Source organism: Emydura macquarii, unplaced genomic scaffold (assembly GCF_026122565.2).
Source record: "Emydura macquarii macquarii isolate MOO-44397 ecotype Brisbane River unplaced genomic scaffold, CSIRO-AGI_Emac_v2 contig_2422, whole genome shotgun sequence".
Taxonomy (NCBI): Eukaryota; Metazoa; Chordata; order Testudines; family Chelidae; genus Emydura; species Emydura macquarii.
Genome location: NW_027132559.1, coordinates 15,017,678 through 15,040,379, shown reverse-complemented (window position 1 = coordinate 15,040,379; position 22,702 = coordinate 15,017,678). Strand labels below are relative to the sequence as shown.

The window sequence follows — 22,702 nt, the reverse complement described above, 5'->3', positions numbered from 1 at the left end:
CCCAAAAGGACACTGAGGCACCGTCAAAAGACCACTGCTGGGGCTGCCCTAAGGGGTCTCGCTGTATAGTATCGTCGCTCCAGAGAGCGTCCCCTTGACACCGACAACCTCGACTACCAGGTTCGTGCATGGGTGCTGCGACTGGAGCAGGTGTACGGACAGCACTCCAGCGAGCGGGGCTGACCCGAGCGTTATCCCAGTACCAAGGACTTTGCACTCTGCATACATCTTGGTGCCGAGTCAAAGTCTGGCGACCGGGCTCTGCCCAGCCTCAGTGCAGGGCAAACTCCTCAGTGCCGAGTCTGTCTCCGGCCACTGAGTTTGGCGCAGCCTCAGTGCGGGGACAATACCTCGGTGCCGAGGTTGTCTCCCACATCCGGGATTGCCTCAGTGTGGGGGCGAACTCCTCAGTGCCGAGTCTGTCTCTGGCAACCAGGTTCAGCACCACCCAGTGAATTCCTCGGTACAAAGACTTTCTCTGGTGACCAGGATCAGCATCGCGTCCTTGTGGGAGAACTCTTTGTTGCCGGAGCAGTGGGATGGATCTCACCCGGTGCTGGGGGGGGGTCGAGACCGGTGTCAGGTGGGCGACTTTGCTCTCCGCCTTGATGCAGGTTGGTCTGGCGACTGTGACCTGGGATAACTTATAGGGGAGTGTTTCTGCTCTACCCTAGGAAATCGGTCTGCAGGAGATCTTCCTCCCCATACCGGGGATCTCCTGAGCCATTGAGAGGGTCCCAATGCGGGCTTTCCCCGTAACGCCAGCCCCTTCTCTCTCGTGGAGGTATTAGCAGCGGTGGTGTATGCAAGGCCAACAAGGCTCTTGTCACCTGACGGCCACCGAAGTCGACGGTGCCAGTAGATGCCAAGGGACTCCCCTGAGGCAGGGGAGGCTCCCTGGCTGGAGATGCTGGCGCAGGCAGAGAGTCTCCGTGATCTGACCTCGTATGGATCGGTGCTCCACCCAGCTTGCTTTGACAGTGCGGGGGAGCATCCACGCTCCGAGCGCTGATTCCATCCATTTGCGGTGCCGAGTTGGATTGGTGCCAATGGTGCCCTCTGCACCAACAGCATGCTGGGTACCGCAGCCAAGCTTTCAGGGAGATTCTCTGGCGATCTGACAGCCTTATCGATCCATTGTTCTCCTTACGAAGGGCTTCCCCCCCACACTTCAGTAACCGTCATGGGCAGAAAGAAAGAACTGAGGGGGTGTAGGGCCGGCAGCGCCTCATATACTGTGGCATGTGTGCCGGACTCCAGGGAGCGCCTGAGCTGGCCCTATGGGATCTGCTAAGGGGAAAAAAGTTCCAGTAGCCGTGCACGGAGGCATGCACACACCTGTAGTGGAATGGACATAAGCAAGCACTTGAAGACAAGATATTTGTATCAATAATTGGAATTAACTATTTAATTTTTTAATAGGAAAAGCTGCATAGTGCTTATAAAGAATGAAGACACAAGACTACTGTCCTCCAGATAATCTCACAGGATTGTCATTCCTAGTGAAATTCCTTGAGCCATGATGGCATAAGATTTTTCTAACATCCCTTTCTCTTATTCAGATGGCAACCTGAACACTTAAAATTGTTTACATCTGATATAGTTTGAGTTAAGTCAACTTAAATACTGGCACCTGCTAACTGTTATCCACTTTGCAACAAAACTGAAAAAAGTAATCCTTAAAAATTCTTTGAAGAAAAATAAAATTATTAGCTTTACTAACAGCAGAATTATAATGAAAATCAAACTGTAAAATATTGTTCAGTGGCCATACATACGTTTGCAAGGCTGCATTGGTGGCATTGATGAGGTTTCTATCTGTAATCTTCTCCAGTATTAACAAGGCACTAGTTTCATGACCCTAAATATAAATCAAACATGTTTGTCAGATAACATACTCCTTGAAGAAATTGTTTGGTATGTCTTTTCAAAGTAGTTTCTAGAGTTTTACAGAGTTTGACAAAAATTGTATTTTAAAATAATCTTTATTAAGAACAAACATGCAAAAAAGGGCTCAAATAGAAACATGCACACACCTTGCTACAAGCCAAATGGAGTGCTGTGTTTTTACTGCTATCTTGCAAGGTCAGATCAGCCTTAGCACTGCTAACCAGCACCTCTGAAGGAAATAAAAGTTCGCATTAACTAAAAAGTAAAGAGTGTGTTCCTAAAAATATTATCAATTATCCACTCTATAAAGTGAAGATTAAAACCTATATACTTTTAACAAACGTGTGAATGCAAAATACATGGTAATTTTAAAGCAACAATATATATATATTTGAATATTATTGTACATAAATAAAAGTTAAAGGAGAAGATACTTAAGGATTCTCTTTACCAACGGTATTAGTTTGCCCATTTTCTGCAGCCATCATTAGAGGTGTTTTTCCAGAAGAATCTACAGCATTTACTTGAGCATTATGGCTGAGTAGAAGCTGTAAACACTCCACATGATCTGTAAAAGCTGCTGCATGAAGGGGAGTTCTAAAGAAAGCAAGAGGAAATAGGCTTACATCCAGGAAATGTACAAAATGTTTTATTCACAGATGGAAACTTCAGCTGTGATCCTGCAATTGTATTAGTGTGGGCAGTCACTACCATAAAAATACATTGAGCCCATTATTGGTAGAGTGGTCACAGTTGCTATTATAAAACCATTTTTCAGTTTTTAAAAACTGCATTTACAATAAATTGTCCTCAAATTTAAAATGAATATTTAGCAACTAGTAAGCACATAATATGGACAAGGATGATTTAGAAAAATAAAATGGACAAAATTTTGAAATATAGTTAAGGAACATAAAGATTTGTATTATACAAATTCCTATGCAATTACAATGCCCAAACTCTCCTACACAATAAAAAACTAATTCAGCTCTATTAACACAATACATGGTTTTTAAAAATCCCCAATAACATTATCAGAATATAACAGAAAAATACTTTTAATTAAAAAAGGAAATGAATGTGCCCAGTAAGTTTAAAAAACATTTTAGGCTATGAGACAAATTGACAAAAAAAGCAAGGACATTACTGTTTGCAGTGCACTGTTTTGTAAGTGTAGTTGTTATATTCCTACCTTCCTTTTGCATCTGTTGAATTTACAATGCCAGCACCCAGTGTATCAATTAACATTTCAGCAGCACCTTCATTGTCATTTATCCTATTAAAAGATTAAACAGGCTGTTACTTAGAGAATGATAGAGCTTTTGTTAAATATGCTAATGAAATATGTTAGAATAATCTTGGACTTTCTTACACTGCACAATGCAATGGGCTGAAAGAATTTCCTTCCATTTTCTGGAAAACTTCCTGTTCCAAAAGAAGCTCTACACAGCTGTCATGACCTAAATGAGTTTTAAAATCAGATATTAAAAGCAAAACAAAAACAATGCAATCTGCAGAGCAATGGAAAGAAACACAACTAAAGTAAATTAAATGATATTTCATTTGAATGTCTTAAATACACACTTGAATTACTTTAGATTTGGCCATATCTTGGGATTAACAAGAACATGGTACATTTTCAGCAGTCTGGAAACCATGAGTACAATCAGAAGACCAATGTCAGTGCTACAGGAGTTTATGAACTTCGATGTCACAATGCGTTGTCTGGGGGATCATGAAGAATGTTTAGCTAATTTAGCTCATAATACAGTAGCTTTACAGTTAATTCAGTAGACAGTTGGAAGATAGTGTTTCCACTAAAGAAAGGGGTATAGCAGAAGACAATTATTATTTGGGTTTTTTCCCCTCACTGAACTGCTGAATAATGTAGAATCACAAATTGAGTACATCCACACCATGGGCTGAATGTTAATAATGACCCAGACTTTATAAATAAAATTTATTTACAGTTTAAATTATTTTATATATATTTTTCCCTTGCAGTATATGTCCCCTGCATACACAGTGATATTTATTCCAACATAGAATCATAGAATATTAGAGTTGGAAGGGACCTCAGAAGGTCATCTAGTCAACCCCCTGCTCAAAGCAGGACTAACCTCAGCTAAATCATTCCAGCCAGAGCTTTGTCAAGCCGCAGCTTAAAAACCTCTAAAGATGGAGATTCCACCACCTCCCTAGGTAATCCATTCCAGTGCTTCACCACTCTCCTAGTGAAGAAGTTTTTCCTAATATCCAACCTAGACCACCCCCACTGCAACTTGAGACCATTGCTCCTTGTTCTGTCATCTACTACCATTGAGAACAGCCTAGCTCCATCCTCCCTGGAACCCCCTTTCAGGTAGTTAAAGGCTGCTATCAAATCCCCCTCATTCTTCTCTTTTGCAGACTAAACAAACCTAGTTCCCTCAGCCTCTCCTCAGAAGTCTTGTGCTCCAGCTCCCTAAGCATTTTTGTTGCCCTCTGCTGGACTCTCTCCAACTTCTTCACATCCTTTTTGTAGTGGGGGGCCCAAAACTGGACACAACACTACAAATGCAGCCTCACCAATGCCGAATAATCACTTCCCTCGATCTGCTAGCGATGCTCCTACTAATGCAGCCCAATATGCTATTAGTCTTCTTGGCAACCAGGGCACACTGCTGACTCATATCCAGCTTCTTATCCACTGTAATCCCCAGGTCCTTTTCTGCAGAACTGCTGCCTAGCTCGTTGGTCCCCAGTCTCTAGCTGTGCGTGGGATTCTTCCGTCCTAAGTGGAGAACTCTGCACTTGTCCTTGTTGAATTTCATCAGATTTCTTTTGGCCCAATCCTCCAATTTGTCTCGCTCACTCTGTATCCTATCCCTACCTTCCAGGGTATCTACCACTCCCCCTAGCTTAGTGTCATCTGCAAACTTGCTGAGGGTGCAATCTACCCCATCCTCCAGATCATTAATGAAGATGTTGAACAAAACCGGCCGCAGGACCGACCCCTGGGGTACTCCGCTTGTGACTGGCTGCCAGGTAGACATGGAACCATTGATCACTACCCGTTGAGCCCGATGATCTAGCCAGTTCTCTATCCATTTTATAGACCATTCATCCAACCTATACTTCTTTAACTTGATTATAAAAATACTGTGGGAGACTGTATCAAAAGCTTTGCTAAAGTCACTGTATATCATGTCCACCGCTTTCCCCACATCCACAGAGCCAGTCACCTCTTCTTAGAAGGCAATCAGGTTGGTCAGGCATGTCAAAGTCCTCTCTTAGATTGTATTTTCACAATTCATGTCAAACTCCTTTTATATAAATACAGCAAGAAAACATCTGCCTCTTGTTTGATTTTGGTAATTTTCTTCTCCTCGAATGGTTTGCTCAAATGCTGGAGGGACAAGGGTCTCTCCTGCACCTCTACTCAACTGAAAAAAACTTAAGATTTCAGTGTTTCATAGCTTTCTGAAAGAGACATTGTCCTAGTGGAGTTTTGGCCATAAATAATGCCACTGAAACTGAGAGGGACTTATCAGCATTGTCATCCACATGTGTCATACTGGAAATTGTCTCTCTGATTTTTCTGACAAATACCACTTTAGCCAAGGATAAAAGATATCTCGCATATTTAGGATACAGAGGTGAAATATAAGTATTAATTAATGTTGTAACACAGGGCCTACAGCCTTAGGCTTATAAGATATTTACCTTAGCCAAACAAGGCCTAGATCTAAAAACTGGTTAGTTACTCATGTCTGACTGACTGACCCTATATCATAAGATGAAACAGTCAAAGAAATGGAAGTTCTAACTGCTTAAATTTAGGAAATATACATGACAATGTACCAGTTAAAGCCGGCTATAGTATTTGGGGATTTTGCAAACAAAGTGTCACCACAAGTTGTTATGGTGATCGAGAGATGTACATATTAATGAATATAAGGGGAACTAACAAGAAAGAAGAAAATGGGGTCACCCCAAAGGCAGTGGGATGCATAAGTTCAAATAAGGAAAAGGCATTGAAGCCTTCACAAATATTCATTAATTCAGTGGGTTTCAGTGTAACACATTATAAAAGCTGTATCCACGCCTGCGTGCCTGAGGAGACGCAAGGATGCTGACCACTGGTGCTGCTGATGATGATAGGAAGAATGACAATGTGGAGGATTGATGACTGACGCTTTGGGTTTCTCCACAAGGGATGGTGTAAATAAACCAAATGCTAGATGTTCCGTATTGTTCTCTCTCTCCTTTACCAGACTGCTGTGTGTATTGTTGTTTGGTTGGCTAATAAAGTAATTCTTACAAAAAGAGTACTGTATTGTCCCTGTTGTGCACCATGGTCCCCCTTTTATTGTTAACCTTTCTATTGTAATCGATCTTGGCGCTGAACCCTCACAGATTGGGTATCAACCCTCAGATTGGGGTGGGGAATTAGTTAAAATAATCTGTAACTATAGATAAGGCTACACCAAACAGCTTAGTTTTCTCCACTCTAGCACAACTGCAAGTTTCATCTCCATTCATTTACTGTTAATCAGAGCTTTCCAGTCACATCACAAAGAAAAGCAAAGGAAAATGTTAAATATTTTCAAGATCTACCTCAATTTGTAGGATATTTTGTTCCTTGACTTCTGTTTCCCATATCAAAAGTTATTTTAGACCAATGTTTGTCAATTACTCCACCATACAAAGAAAGTTCTTAAAGTTTCTAAATATAGTAGCCAATGTTGGATGCCATATCATTGTGTTTCTAGAGTTTGGGTACTGCATGTTCAAGGATACTTTCCAGGATATCATCACAGGCAAAGACAAGGCCATTATATTATATATAATATATAATCCAGTGATAATGATATCCTGAAAGTATCTGTGAACACGCAGTACTTAAACTCTAGAAACACAATGGCATTTATATTATATATATATAAAAACTAGCCCACATTACTCACTGGCCAAAACAAAAAATATGCTTACACGGTAAGCATATTATGCTTACCAAATGATCATCAGATCCATTACTTTAGCACAAATTTTAAAAATAGCCCTTTGAAATCTTACAACTAAACACGTTTAATTTGCTTTTTGTCCATCACATATTAGTATGTAGTAGGCGGTATATACTAAGAAAGCTATGGTGGTGAAGTATGCAACCTGTTTGAACAAGATCAAAGCTCACATTCTAACCCAAATACCCCCCTGGAGAAGTACGCTATAACTGGACCCATTTCATCTGTTTCCATTGCTTCTGTCTCTTTTTCAGGGACCATGCTCCCACAGAAGTAAAAGTAGAGGTATATAGTAATCAGTCAAAATTCAACTCCAATGCACCCTTTGCAAAATACACCAAAGAAAATGTATTTACCACCTCGTTTCATCAACAGCTTGACAAATATAGTCTCAGAGCTAGTAGTTCTACCTAAACTTTTCCTCCTCCACATAGAACTCCTTGGATTTATTTTATTTTATATTTTTAGTGAAATTTCTTGGAATTTCTTTTGTCCAGAGCTATCTCTGCAATTTTGACAACTTTAAAGAAAACTAAAATCTATTCTTTATCAAGATACAGATAACGAGGCTGCATACATCATGAAATAATGTAAAACCAAGAGTATGCAGAAATAGAAGATAAGTTTTAGAGAGAAGAAAAATTAAGTGTTGATTAATTTGACTTTTTTAAATTAAATGAACATATACACATGCAAACCTAAAGAGTGCATATGTAAAAACAATGTATACTTTATTTCTCTTTTTGCAGGAAGTAGTTCTTCCTAGACTTGTGATAACATATATGTTCTCATCTCACAGTAGTTTGACATGCAAGTGATGGCTAGATGATTATGGAATTAAAATGTCCAATTTTTTTGCTCACTGAGACACTGTGGTCAAATGATGAGTCTTGCAAAATGCAGTTTTGGAGATCTGATATTTTATTGACTAGAATAAGAATAAATTAAAATTTAGTTTTAGAAATATAGTCTGTAACTTTGCCTATAAGAATAGACTGTCTCTCTATTCTCTTAATACTAATTAGGAAAATGAGTTTTAAGGTCTTACTTTTCTGATTAACATTTTTGAGTAAGGCAGAAAATGAAGTAAATGAGAACTTTACCTGTGGAGATTAGGTTGTGGCTCTGTCATTAAGTAAAGAGTCTGAGTGAACTTCTCACTCTCCAGAAAAAAGTACAAAATGTAGTGAGGCAGCAAGCAAAGGGAAGAGGAAATGCTATGACCCTTCCTGAAGCCTTTTGTTCCTCGAATACTTGTACATGTGGTTTGATCTGATGCAGAAGAATCTTATGATATCAGTGAAATATTTCAAGATGAGTAAATGTAGAATTATTTTATTCTGATTAAACTACTTCCTAATTAAAATAACTTCTTATTGGGATATGTGGCATCATTTCTGCTTTAACGGTGCTATCCTATCCAAATTTTTTTCTTTTAATTTTCAACATTTTTACTATTAAAAAAAACACATTAAAACAAAAAATAAGCACAGAAATACAATACATCAGTGGTTCCCAAACTACCATGTTGCATACCACCAACATAAAATACCACCACCTGTAGTAACACCACCTATTTTTTATAAACAGACTATGTATGAAAACCGTCTTAAAACCTAAGTGTGGTTAAAACACATTGTATCAATAGCATAGCTATGTATATAAACAGCTGTAGTCTTGCACATATTAATAAATGCATTATAAATTTACCCTATCTGAGATGGTGGAGCAAAACAATTTTTTAAAAGAATTCTGCAGTCTTATGTTATGTCTTTACTGATGGTGGCAAATTCGTTGCTGTCAAATCGATCCTTTGGGTTTGACTGAGCAGAAGTGGAAACCCACTCAATCGATCCGGAAAACGACTTAATAAATCCACGCCCGGAAAAAGAGTAATGCTGAACTTATGGGAGGGCATTTTCTGACAGTGCAGCGTAGTGAGAATGCCACACCCATTGGAATTTAGGAAGTTGACGGGAAATATACAAACCACTTTACGTAGCTTGCGTATCTCCCGTTGACTGACGCCGAATTTCATGGTAAGTATAGACTAGACCTTAATTAGTTGGTGAACATGTACCATTAGGAGGTGGTATGCATACCACACTTTGGGAACCGCTGCAATACATCATAGTAGATTTTGGAATTAATATACAAATACATTCAACTTATTTAAAGATTATTCAACTAGTGGCTTGATCCTGCTCCCACTAAATGTTTGCTGAAGGGTTGTTTCATTATATGTAGAAACAAAGACTCAAATATATGTCAATAGAATGGTATATATTCAGTGATTCACAAGAGTTGAGAGCCTTTCCTATAATGAAGACTTGTCACTGTGTGTATGTATTATATATATGGACAGATATAGTGATGTAAATATTGAGACATTACTTAGTTCAAATTTTTTTTTTTATATACATGCAAATCATGTTCGTGCGCAGAGTTACCTATTTTGGATATCTGAAAACTTGGCACTTAATGATTTGTGCTTTTGTGAATGATATGTACCTTTTTCCCCCAGGATAATATAACTAAAAGGACAACAGGTTACTTTATGATTAAAGATAGCTTGTGTGCTGCTTGATAGCTAGAAAGATTCTAAACTTTATAAATCTAGCCTATAAATTGGTTCTAATTTAAAAAAAAAAAAATCCATATAACAAATACAAACAGCAACCAGAATGCACTATACCTGCAAAGTGTTTTTAATCACTAACAGTTTTACATATGCCAAAACAAATTCAAAACTCAGTGTGGGTTTGTGAAGGGCGTGGTGACAGGGAACTTCAGTAGGTTGGGTTTTTTTTGGTTTTTTTTCTTACTTATGTGTCTGTCCTGTTTTCTTGCACTTTTTAAATCAGAGTATCAAGTAGGAAGATATACAGCTATACAAATGTTTGCATACATGGTTGAGTAGTAAATTCTTTAATAAACACTCAGCTAAGTAGTATGTTGAGTAGAACCTGCTTCGTATCGTACAAAAAATGAAAAACATAGCAACTATTACAAAACCAAATCCCAGGGTAAACTAATTGACAATTCAGAATCTTCAATTGACTGGGTACGATAAGTATAGGAAATGATGAGCAAGGACAGAGATAAAGGAGGATATCTACCTATTTAGTAGTAGAATTCAAATATAGGAGTTGCTCTGAAAATTTAGTAACCTAACCATTCTGAGTCAGGCTAATTCTGTTTCTCTGGATTTGTCTATATGAACAATTAGTTTGCAGCAAGTTAGGATGCAAATCTATCCCACAATGGCCTGCTGTTGTGCATTATAAATTCCCTAGTGCGTTTTAATATACTCCCATTTCAAAGTGGGGTGATTTAAAGCACTCTAGGGAACTTTTAGTGCATGGAAGCAGTGTCCACATGGGTACTTAGCATGAAACAGGCTACTCTGGAGTAGATTTACACTCCAACTTGCTGCAAATTAAATCTTTGCATAGATAAGTCCTCAAAACAACAGAAGCCGCCATCTATTTCACTTGCAGCAGGAATAGGTACATAATGGCCAATGGACACACAAGTTGATATAAATTTCCTTCATCCCCCTTTTCTCTGTTACTTCTGATTGTTTGTTACATCTACTTGTGTCTTGTCTTATCTTAATTAGATTGTGACCACTTTGGTGAAGGCTCTATGATAACGTATGATTGTTTAAATGCCTCACTCACTAGGGCCTAATACTGACTGAGAACTCTAGGCACTATCATAATACAAATCCCTGCTTTAAGTACAAAATGGAACTCAGCCTTAACTATGGACTTGTGACTCTATAATAAATAAATAAATAGCCAGTGAATTTTAAAGAGAAAGTTGTGGTCACTAATAAAGGGACTCCTGAAGTCTGATATTTCTATATATTTTGCAACACCAAAGTGAATTAGTTCACTATTTTGTTTCTGAACTTTTCCCTTGATGTGTTTGCTTCTCAGTTACTCTTAGATTTGAGAGAGTTCTATCTTCTTACTTCAGATTGTGCTTAAAATTGCAAGACAGAGGCTGTTTGGAGCACTAAAATGGATAAAATCCATCTTTCTTGCAAGAAAATGCTAACTGCACTGCTTTGGAATGAATGGAAAAATAAATGAAACAAATCTGCTCAGAAAACTTATTAACTTTTTAGAATTAATAAGATAACAATAAAAGACTCCCGTGTTTTTAGTTTGCTTTATGAATAGTGCTTCATCTGTTTCACACTTTTTATTATTTAATATTTATATTATGGAATTGCTTAGATGCCCTTATCAATATTGGGGCTCCACTGAGCTAGGCACTATACCTACATACAGATCCCTGCCCCTGAAAGCTTCGAATCTAAGATCACTCTACCATTGTACTTACCATTATAACAGGCCCAGTGCAATGATGTATATCCATGATTGTCTGCTATTGCAGGTACCACATCCACAGATGTTGCCGACTGCAAGAGAGCTCCTAGAACACCAATATGTCCACATGCAGCTGACAAGTGTATGGGTGTTCGCCCTCTGCAGTCTCGTAGCAAGGACTTAGCACCATGTTGAAGCAATGCTTCTACACACTCCTCATGCCCAGTAACTGCCTGGAAAAGAAAAATACAACATGCATGTGTGCATGTACTCGCATGTACAGCTCAAGAAAAGAAAACATTTTCTGTTACTGCCTTAACATGTAATATTCAGAGCAGGCTACTGTAAAATAAGCCCAGTCATTTTTACTTCAGTAAGTGGGCATTCTGTAGAAAAATTCAGTGATTATTATCTTAGTGATAGGGTACATTCTTCTTTTGTGATAGCCTAGTCAGCTGCTAATCCCCAGGGCCTACTTAATTGTCTTATCTGGCATGGACTTTAAAGAAACATTTGGCATATTATACATATAACACAAAAAAGTAGTTATTTTCTTCCTCCCCCCAATACTCTTTTTCCCCCTTAACAAAAACAATACCTTGGAATTTTCTAGTAATGTGCATCTGCAAGTTTAAGTGAACCAGAAGGTATAAAGAACATTGAAGGTAAATTGCAAAAAGGAAAAATCTAACCACCCAAATGCAATAAAAGAGAAGACCAACCAAGCACAGTAGAACACTAAAGTTAGTGGAATTTAAAAAAGAATAATAAATTCAACAATGATGCGAACTGCTGACATTCTCAATTTGTATTTAAAATTGATTTTGGAAATGGCATAAGAGAAAATATTCTCGTACCCCTCTATGTAATGCAGTTCTTCCCCATTTATCTTTGGCATCTACGTTTGCTCCCTTGTTAAGCAGTGAATAAACACAGTCTGTGTGCCCATTGAGAACAGACAGCATCAGTGGAGTCCTGAATAGTGAGACAAAAAAAGCAAGAAAAAGTTTCCATGAAGGTTACACACTTCAATAGTCTAGTACTCAGCTAAAATACTTAACACTCCAGAAACAACTTTTGTTCTCCTATAGAAAGTTCTTTTACAAATGATCCATTAACAAATAGCCCTCTATACACTAATTATAAAAGCAGTATTGATATTGTTATTTTATTTAGACATAAGGTAAACTTATTTCCAAGAGTATAACACAGAAAAGCTAATTACGTCAATAGAGCCCATTTTCTCGGTGTTTAGTGAATAGAGTAATCTTAATTTGTTTCCCATGGAATGACTCAGATGCCACTATCAAAATTCTGTGAAATTTACACCTGTGGTACTCAGATCACATTAATCCTAGTTATGATATTGTCCCTCCATTTACAAATACATTAACAATGGAAAATACTGACAACTGGTTTTTGCTATGGAGTCTAGAAACTAAAAGGTAAATTATAGGATGCAATATCTTGTGAAGATCAGAATATGGACTTTTTAAACTTACTGTCCATTTCCATCTTGAATGTCCACGGCATTTTGGGGTTCCGCATTTCCTATCAATAATCGCAAGCATTCTGAATGACCATTTGTAGCTGTAAAATGTTATAAAAACCAATCAGAATATCATGCTTGTTATTCTTGGATATGAAAATATAAATAGTATTAACAAATGGAAGATTTATGATTTAATTTGAAGACAGGAAATCTTTGACTTTATATCCAATATTCAAACAAGTTTTTAACACAATTAAATATTCAAAATCCATAGAACTGCATCACAACTGAACAGAATATGATGGTTTCAAGATAAGTGCAACTGTTAAAGGCTGACAAATTAGTAACTATTTTCTTGTGTACATAAATAAGGATGAGGATATTAACCATAATTATAGGAACAGTTCACACCTATGTTAGTTTAACAAGAAATAGTGCTTCACTTTCATTCTTTATAAATGCTCATTAACACAACAACTATTTATTTAAAGTGAGTTCGTGTCTAACCTACCACACATAGGTTTAAATACTCATATATTGTGTGTGTATTTGAAATAGCTGGGAAGTGAGATCACACTCAAGAGAGGAAAAGGAGAACAGATACACAATTAGCAGGAGGGATAAGCCAAGAAAAGGAAAGTTAGGAAAACTGTTCTTGAGAGGTAAAATTTGCTTCCTGGGCTACTGCACTCAGCCCCTGGAAGGAGGATACACCACACATTGCTCTGCAATGACCTGTCTGGCAAACCTGAGAATGGTTGTAATGGAAGCTGAAATGAGGGAGAAAACAAATAGAAGAATAATACTAGTGTTCAATGAGGGAGAAAAAAAAGTGGATACAACTCTTATGGCAATCTAAGACTACGTATAGACTGCTCTTTTTACCAAGGCATTTTTAATGATATATTTACTATTATGCCAACTTAAAAAAAAAGGTAAAGTTCACTTGCAAAAAGCCAAAAAAGGAATGAATAACTAAGTACCCCTTAAAAAGGCATCTTTGGGGAAAACCACAGGGGGAAGGATTAAAAATCATCAACGTTAATTTTTTCAAAACGCTTAGTAAGAGTTCAGTCACTTTAATCCCTGAAGCACTGAGTACAAACTTTCATACTTCTCACAAAACTGACCAAGCTCTCCAAGATACAGATTTTTCTTGTAAAAGTAGAACACTGGTTATGACACAGGTTATGACAAGTTATGACAAGTAAGTTACACAACATATTTCAACACTACAATGTCCTACAAATGGCTGGCCTGTGTCTAATTTTTTGGACCACAAGTTGGGCCCAGGAGGGGTGACTATCTGGCATGCAGGGAAATGCACACTGCACCCATTTAATGGATGATAGAGGTACTACACTCCTCCAGAGCCCAAGGAAGATATCCAACTAAGACACTTTCTCTCTCACTAAGTTAAGGCACTCCCACTATCTCATGCTCTTCCCCACTACAGAACATAATTTAAGACATAATCTAGACCATCTCTGTTAATGTCACAGAAACAGACTGCTGTGCATTATTCCATTAAAAAAATTCAAACTCAAAACCTAGGCATTTGTGTTCAGCACAACATACCTGCAGCATGTATTGGAGTTCTCTTTACAACATAATCTTTCACTAAGATTGATGCTCCCTGATTAATAAGCACATCCACACATTCCACATGTCCCTTAAAAGCTGCAAGATCCAGTGGTGTCCTTCCATTATTGTTCCTCACATCAAGGTCCAACAAAGACTGCACCAGTACTTCCAGAGCTTGATGGTGACCATGATAGGCCTAAGGGAATATTAAAACAGTGCAATAGTGTTTCATTTACTTCAAAATAGGACACTATGAAAATAGTGTGTAACAGAAGCATTTAGACGAACACCTGTTTAATGTAAAAATCAGTCATTTTGTAACCATCAACTTTAAAAACATACTTTCAACTGAACAATTTGTACCTATTTTTATTTATATCTGTAAATGGAAGAAATTAAACTGGAAAAATGACATTTTTCTCTGTTTACTTTGTGTATTTGATAACACTTTAGGTGCAGTGAATTTCATTCCTTTATGGTCAGGTGCATCACTCTCATACATTGCTCTAGGTGGGGGCTCTTCATTACCTTCTGCAAAGGGTGTTTACTTGTAATAGCAGCAGCAAAGCTGAAACTGAAGAGGCAGATGTGCTCAAAGTCTTAAAAAGGAAGGGGAAAACAGGTGGGACACAACTATATTTAGTGTTGTTGCTCTTGGGATGCCCATAGGATATTAAAGGCAGAAGGCATATAGGAAAAACTTTAACTTTAAAAACAGAAACAAAAATCTTCTATTTTTTTTAAACGAAGGACGTATATGAAGTAATGTGTCAAAAACTGCTCTTTTAAAATTGAAGTTGGCAGTGGCTCTTTAATAGACAAAATGTTCAACTTTATGAAATACAAACAACATGGTAGAGCAGTAAAATCAGACATTGAAAAGCATTTATCAAACGCAGTATATTAATTGGAATAAAGTCACTAGGCACACAGATCAATTCTTTACGCTATATTATGTTTTTTTCAGATTTTATACTTTATATAAAGTCTGGAAAAGATAACTAAGTCATGTTGTGCAAGAACGAAAGGATGATTAATACATAACCACTATATTTAGTCTTTTATACAAGAAACATATTCTGTCATATGGAAATGGTCTAAGAATCCAATCCTGCAAGAAGCTCTGAGTGGATGAATTCCTGCACCCATGTGGAGCTCCTGGAAGGATCGGGGTCTAAGTGATTACATAAAGAAAAAAAAGTAGTTTATTGTAGTATAGAATGAACTTTATTTAAAAAAAAAAAATCTTTTTGAAGATTTTATATTTATGAAATACTTTTTTTTCCCCTTCAAAGAACATACTAAAACAGAAATGACAGGAAATTCCTTGAGACAAGGTGGATCAGGTAATATCTTTTATTGCAGAGGTTCCCAAAATGTTTTCCAGATCTACCAGCTGCCACCTACCCTTCTCAGCACTGATACTTGGTGTGTTCTTCTTAACATTACCTGATTTAGCCATCAGTCCATATTTCACTGTTATGTACAGATATAGTTGTAGGCAACATATACAACCGAAAAAATCCCTTAAGTTCTGAGCTCAGTTAGACTGGATAGTTGCTGGGCAACTGAACCCGTGCTGTACAGTGACTGGAGGTGAGGGCTTTGTATGTCAGTGTCTCTGTGTATCTGTGTTCTCACTGATAGATCTTGAAGTAAATTAACTACCATATTTTATATAACAAATTCCCATAGAGCTTCATCTGAGTAGCCTATTATAAGAATGCAATAAATAAAATAAATAAAATCCACCATTATACAATTTCTCCTGTGTACCCAGCAGAGATATCATGTACCCCTTTGGAGAACCCCTATTTATTGGGCCAACTTCTGTTTGTCAGAGAAACAAGCTTTCGAGCTACACAGAGCTCTTCTTCAGATCTGGGAAAGATACTCCCAGGATCACAGCTAAATGCAAGGTGGAACAGATTGTTTAGCTAAGTAGTCAGTGCACATTGTAAGGGACCATTCAAGGTAGAATGGCCCATTAACACTAACCCCCTCTTTTTTGTTCTATTACTATAGAGATGTTAATGGATCACTTTACCTGGAATGCTCCTTACAATATGTGCTGACTACTTATGCTAAGCAATCTGTTCCACCTTGCATTTAGCTGTAACGCTCAGAGAACCTTTTCCAGAACTGAAAAAACTCTGTGTGGCTTGAAAGCTTGTTTCTCTCACCAATAGAAGTTGGTCCAATAAAAGATGTTATCTCACCCACCTTGTCTCTCTAATATCCTAGGACTGACACAGCTACAGCTACACTCCATACAGGAAATTCCCTGTAAGAAGAATAAATACATAATTAAAGACAGATCCTGAGGTTGAAGCTAGCACCACTGGCAGAATGGAGAAGATTTGGAAAGTGAGGCAATAAGACTAGAATGGATAATTGTGGGACATTTACTGTGTAGACCTGTCATGACAAAATGTCAAATGCCATGGTACAGCTGTGAAAACAATGAACAACTTCAAGTGCTGGTCATACCCCTTGGTGTATAGCCTGTAATAATGTGACACTCTGTCCCCATCCTCCGGTACTCCGGAAACTGCTCAGAACCAGTTTCTTTTAACATTCAGGGTGTATTTTATTCAACCCTTCCATGCACACCAGTACAGTTTTAACTCCTACATCTTTCAGCCCTTCTTTGCTAGGGCCCTAAGAGGAAAACACATGTCCCTCTCAGGAGCTCTTTCCTTCTACACTCAGCTAGTCCTGTTCTCATTCCCTTTGTAACACTTCCTTCGTGGCCTTTATCAGGTTAGCCAACTGAAGTCTAATTAATTCCTGACATCTCTAGCCTCTCCTTTTGATTAGTTAATTGTTCAATTAGCCATCACTGGGGAAACTAATTGAGGGTACAGTGATCAGAGTGCTGACTCAGCTGTCAGCACTCTTATCACAAGCCAGTGCACCTCATGTAATTCCATGCCCAGCCCCCTCTAATTTTTTCTTATTAAAAATTTTAGCAGTCACCTTACTGAAGTGCCATCATTTCTTTTGGTTCTGTGTATCAAACACACGTGTTGTATCATACCTGTGCACCATATTGATTTTTAATATTTACACTTAATTATTTTTAACCTATTAGTATTACAAGTACAATGCTTAGAGAAGAAATACTTAGTTAAGCTTGTGTACTCTGCATTTTACTGCACTTTTGTATGGTCACTGTTTTCCCTGTGTAGTTATTTCCCTGATAATTTGTGTGCATCTTTCACAAACAACAGGGGAGAGAAAAACCTTTTTTGAAAATAAGAAAAGGTGGCTGTAAAATGATAAAAATTGGCTGGGGGACTCAGCAGAAGGTACAGTACTTGCAACTAGTTAACTTTTTTTATACTGAACAGATTTGAAGTTGACAGTGTTTAAGAGCACATTTACAACTGAGATACAAAATCATCTTATGTGGCTCACATAAGAGAGCATGTATATTAGTAACTGTAAACTATCACTACTGACCTGCAAATAATACTGTGACATGAATCAAAACTATCTTGTATCAGTCAAAAAATTGTTGTGTACATCTATATGATTCAGCAGACCATCAATCAATAGCAAACGGAACACTTACCGCTAAGTGCAAAGGACTAATTGGTGCTCTGTTGTCGGAATCATTCAGCATGTCAGTACCAGATGTTTCCATTAGCTAGCAGAAATAAAAATTTTGATTAAATGCAGGAAAACTGATTTAAAATACACTCTACATCAACAATATGAGACTTGCTATCCAACACCACTTACAGATTAAAATGCACAAAATTGCATAGCCCTAGTACAGTATTACTTTTTAAAAAGTTTTTTTTTTTTATAGATGACTATTTCAATCTTTTCAAGGCTTTGAGCTGTAAAGGCAACACCCTCCCTCCCTCTGTCCTGCCCAACTAACAGGTGTTTCATTTGGCTTCAGAATGAACTATTCATATAAGAAATTCTTTCCAAATAAATTTTCTTTTTTTAAATAAAAGCAAACTGAAACAGCTTATCTGATAAGGAAGCACTGGATAGGTGTGGAACATATGGTAAGTAAGGGGAAGAGTAGAAGAAAGAAAAGCAAGGAAGAAAATGGACATGAATAGCCTGACGGAAGTAATCCTCAGCAGCAAGGGAAAGGAGAAGAGGAAAAAACCCACAAATTTAAATGAAAAGGAAGAGGTGAAACAAAGGTGTGCACAGTATTATAAAACGAGTTTAAATATCCCTGTGTGTTTTCCTGTGGTAGCTCATTCAGATTTGCTAGATTCTTTTTCAGGATTGCAGTTAATTAAATACAGTGGAATCCCAAATTATTCAAAATGCTTTGACACCATCAAGAACATCTGGATAACTGAGTTAACAGACAGACACCTATCAGTTTGTTAGAAAGAATGGTCCCAGCCACTGAAATTGCACTGTTCTTGAAAAGTAATTGCAATTAGCATGGCCATGAAATTTCTAAAGATGGTCACGTAACTGGTTTAACCAATCCAAACTTTTAAATAGATTTTTTTGAGTTTTAATATTTTCTGAATTGCAAGTACTTAGACTGCAAGCCTCTTCAGTAGGGACTGTCTTTTATTTTGTTTGTACAGTACCTAGCACAACAGGATCTTGATCCATGACTAGAGCTCATAGATGCTATGGCAATTCAGCAGCAACATAAAATGCATGTCTCTTCACTGGAAAGCACACAGTTGGACATATTAGGATAAGCAATAGTATTCAGAGACAGAATAGTCAATTTTGCTATACAATACTTTAATGATGATAAAGTGTAGACACTTACAACATCTAGGGGAGTTTCACTTGCAATCTGAAATTAAAATTTTTTTTAAAGTTCAATAGGCTTGAAAAAAACTGAAAATACAAGTGTAATTTTCATATAAATACTAATTGTAAACAAGGAAGAGATAAAACAAATGTCAAGTAGTACACTTTTCTGCCAAGTGTTGATCAAAATCTACTGTGAAGTTCTGTTGTTTAAATTTTTTATGTAGCCATTTGTCACTGCACTTATGTGATCAAAATATTTCAAAATGAGGTCCTTTGCTTTCAAATAAGTACATCTCTCTCATATAAAATATGTTTTGCTCTTGTTTTTAATCCACAGGAGCTCATACCAAATCAATTAACACAACTCAGTGAGCTACTAGTGGTTTTAATGCTTTAGCTAACAGGAAAAAAATGATTTTTTTTTTGTTAAACAAAAAACATTTCTCTTTACAGTATGTGTTATCCCACTACCTAAAACAGCAATCCTTTCAATCATTTGATTCTGTCTCTAAGTTATTTACATGTCCCCCATTACCAAAGTATGGAAGTGCTTTATAAGCTTAAATGTTTTTATCCTCATAGCACTCCTGTACGTTAAAGTAGTACTATTATCCCCACTTTAGAGTTGGGGAACGGACGGAGTCAGACAGTGATTTTTGCGACATGTGTGGAAAGTTGCAGAGTAAGGAATTAAACCTGGATCTTAAATTTCAGGCTAGCAGCCTAACCTAGAAGAACTCTACAAGTAGCCAGTAATGATATCATAGTAAGCTGGGATTTTTTTTTTTTTTTTTACCAGTTCAAGACACAAGCGATGACCATAAGCAGCAGAATAATGAACTGCATTGTATCCTTGTTTGTCTCGGATCCCTGGATTTGCATCATTTCTTAGTAAGTATTCCAGGCACCTGTGTGAAGTCACAAATGACAATCATATGAGTGTTAAAATTCAGCTTTTCACTAATTGGTAAATTAGTGCTCATCTTGAAAATACAAAAAAGTCCAATTTTACTATCCTTCTGATGTATTTATAGAGAACAATCATATCTCCCCTCAGCCTTCTTTTGGTTAGGCCAAACAAGCCAAGCTCTGAGTTTTGTCTCATAAGGTAGGTTTTCCATTTCTCGGATCATTAGTAGCTGTTCTCTGAAGCTGTTCCAGTTTGAATTCATCTTTCTCAAACATGGAAGAACAGAACTGCACACAGTATTCCAGATGAGGTCTCACCGGTGCCTTGTACAATGCTTCTAACACTTCCCTGTTGTTAGTGGAAATACCTTGCCAGATGCATTCTAGGACTACATTAGCCTTCCCTTCATGGCTGCATCACATTGGTGGCTGAAAGTCATCCTGTGATCAACCAATTCTTTTTGTAAGTAGGGAGAAGTTATTTAGCAAGTGTGCCATTGTCCCAGAAAGTCATCTCTGGAAACATCTGCACAAACTTTATGAAAAACCACATAAATGTTCCAGTGATCTATATAGATCACTTACCTGACATTGTCTTCAGTGCTTATAGTCCAGCCCAATATTAATTTCTAGTTTTATTTGTTTTTTGTATGATTATTATTCTCCTTTTGAGGGTGAGCTGGGCAGAACTTATTTCCCAGCTGCTCTTAATCATGCTGCTGTATCCATACAAAAAGGTGCTTCTGAGGCCATACTACTTTGCTGTCTGTTTTCCAGAGAGCCAACTATTGATCAGAACAATATTTCAGGGATTTTGCAGATCATTCTTTGAGTTATTTCCCAATACCCTGAAATATTACTGACATAATCATCCTCTAGCAGCTTCTGCAAGACAGATGGCAAAACAATACCTGAAGATTCATTCTGCTGCTGAGACACAGAGTAATTGTGAAACTTCAGAAATCAATCCCAGCTCAGGTTCCAAATGATAATTAAAGTAAATACCCCTCAACAAATGCCAGCAGGAAGTGGGATTACATACATAATTAAAGTAGCAAGTAAATAAAAAAAGCTAGACTTTACATGGAAGGGGTACATATACTTTAATGGCCAGGCAAATGGCCATTACCAATTACTAGTATCATCTACTCTTTATTTACATTTCAGAAAAAGCCCAGCAATTTATGCACAACTACTCTGTATAACCACATGTTCCTCTCATTGTTACCATCACCCTCTCTCTCTTTTTGTTTGTTACTTCTACATGTTGTGTCTTGTGTTGAGCCTGTAAGCTTTATAGAGAACACCTCAGCCTGTACAGTCCCAGAACAATGGCAGTCTTTTTAGTGCTAACGAAATAAAAATAATGAAACAAAATACCACTGCCAAAGCCTCTCAACGCATTTTGTTAATTAAAAAAAAAGACAAAACTTGGCAGCTACAAGAAGAGAATCCCTTTTACTGTTACCATAATGAAGAAGAAAATCATAAAGCAATCAGCCAATAAATGTTAATGTATTTTAAAAAAAATATTTTACATCCAGCCTCTCTCAGGATAAAGATAACTCAGATTGATCTTACAATATTAAGTCTGGTGATTCAACAAGGAAAACAAATGGCAGAGGCAAGGAACTTCCACCTAAAAGACATTGCCTACAGTCCTCTAGAGCTTAAATATGGGAATTTTTAGAAAAAATGCCTCCAACTATTATAGCTATCAGGAAGTCTCATAAGAAGCCAAGACCCAGATCACATTTACTTTGTGCAAAGCTGGGAACAGGAATTTCATCCACAGTGTATAGCCAATTAAGACTTCACCATTTAAATTCAAAAACAAAAGATTACAATATACCTCACTGTAATGAAAAAAAATTAAACATGTTTTAATCAAAGTATTTCTTATACAATGAACAGCCCAATAATCATATTCCATTTAGCCATCTTCAAAGAAATATAAAAATTACATTTGGCAAGCAAACAAACAAAATACAGCAGCTCTGAAGTCTTTAAATATTAGCCCTTTTGTACAAGATAAGACACTTACTTGCCATCTGTGTCTGATGCAGCTGCATAGTGCAATGGTGTACAACCCCTCTCGTCAAGGTCATTCACACTAGCTCCAGATCCCACAAGGGCAAACAGGCACTGGTAATTACAATTGGCAGCAGCATAATGTAGTGGAGTTCTTTAGTATACATGTAAATAAAAGAAAGACATACAACAGTAAATAATAGCAAAAGCAGATTGACAAAAATGCAAAATAAAATGAAATTTTAAAAATTTCTTTATATTCTATTTTATTATTGGCTGAATAATTCAATTCTAATATATGTAAATATTACATGGTTCAGTAAAAATTATTTTAAAAAATGCAATAGCAGTTCAGGCTACATATTTGTCAGCCAATGAGAAGGTGTATGTACATGTTGAGAGAAGGTGTATGTACATGTGCACAGCACATTGTAAGAAAGATTTATTAAAACATCTATTTGTTCAAACAAACAATTTAATTTTAGACATTCATTGACAAAACATTAGAAAATCTGATCATCCATAGTGCAGGTCACCAAGGAAGACCAGAGCAAATCTGGACTGTTCATTTAGGGTGAAATTTAACCCTTCCTGCAGAAAGAACACTTGCTTTAGGTTTTGTGTGGCATGCTCAAGAGGGTTCTGAGGTCTAAGATGGAGTCCTAAGGAGTGTCTATTTGTTTCATCCTGTCTTA

At 37.2% G+C, this 22,702-nt stretch overlaps 1 protein-coding gene across 3 annotated transcripts in view; it reads right to left on the bottom strand.

Annotated features, from left to right (window-relative positions):
• The window catches only part of ANKRD28 (ankyrin repeat domain 28), a 220,584-nt gene that overhangs the window by 17,644 nt on the left and 180,238 nt on the right, over positions 1 to 22,702 (bottom strand). For all 3 annotated transcript variants that reach the window (XM_067561969.1, XM_067561968.1, XM_067561967.1), the window contains 13 exons: positions 22,021 to 22,161; positions 19,864 to 19,975; positions 19,081 to 19,107; positions 17,890 to 17,964; positions 14,307 to 14,508; positions 12,739 to 12,826; positions 12,094 to 12,211; positions 11,250 to 11,469; positions 3,263 to 3,350; positions 3,083 to 3,166; positions 2,342 to 2,487; positions 2,037 to 2,119; positions 1,779 to 1,861 (listed from right to left, as the gene is read on the bottom strand). In XM_067561969.1, the coding sequence (XP_067418070.1) occupies positions 1,779 to 1,861; positions 2,037 to 2,119; positions 2,342 to 2,487; positions 3,083 to 3,166; positions 3,263 to 3,350; positions 11,250 to 11,469; positions 12,094 to 12,211; positions 12,739 to 12,826; positions 14,307 to 14,508; positions 17,890 to 17,964; positions 19,081 to 19,107; positions 19,864 to 19,975; positions 22,021 to 22,161 (1,467 nt within the window). The remainder of the gene's footprint in view (positions 1 to 1,778; positions 1,862 to 2,036; positions 2,120 to 2,341; positions 2,488 to 3,082; positions 3,167 to 3,262; positions 3,351 to 11,249; positions 11,470 to 12,093; positions 12,212 to 12,738; positions 12,827 to 14,306; positions 14,509 to 17,889; positions 17,965 to 19,080; positions 19,108 to 19,863; positions 19,976 to 22,020; positions 22,162 to 22,702) is intronic.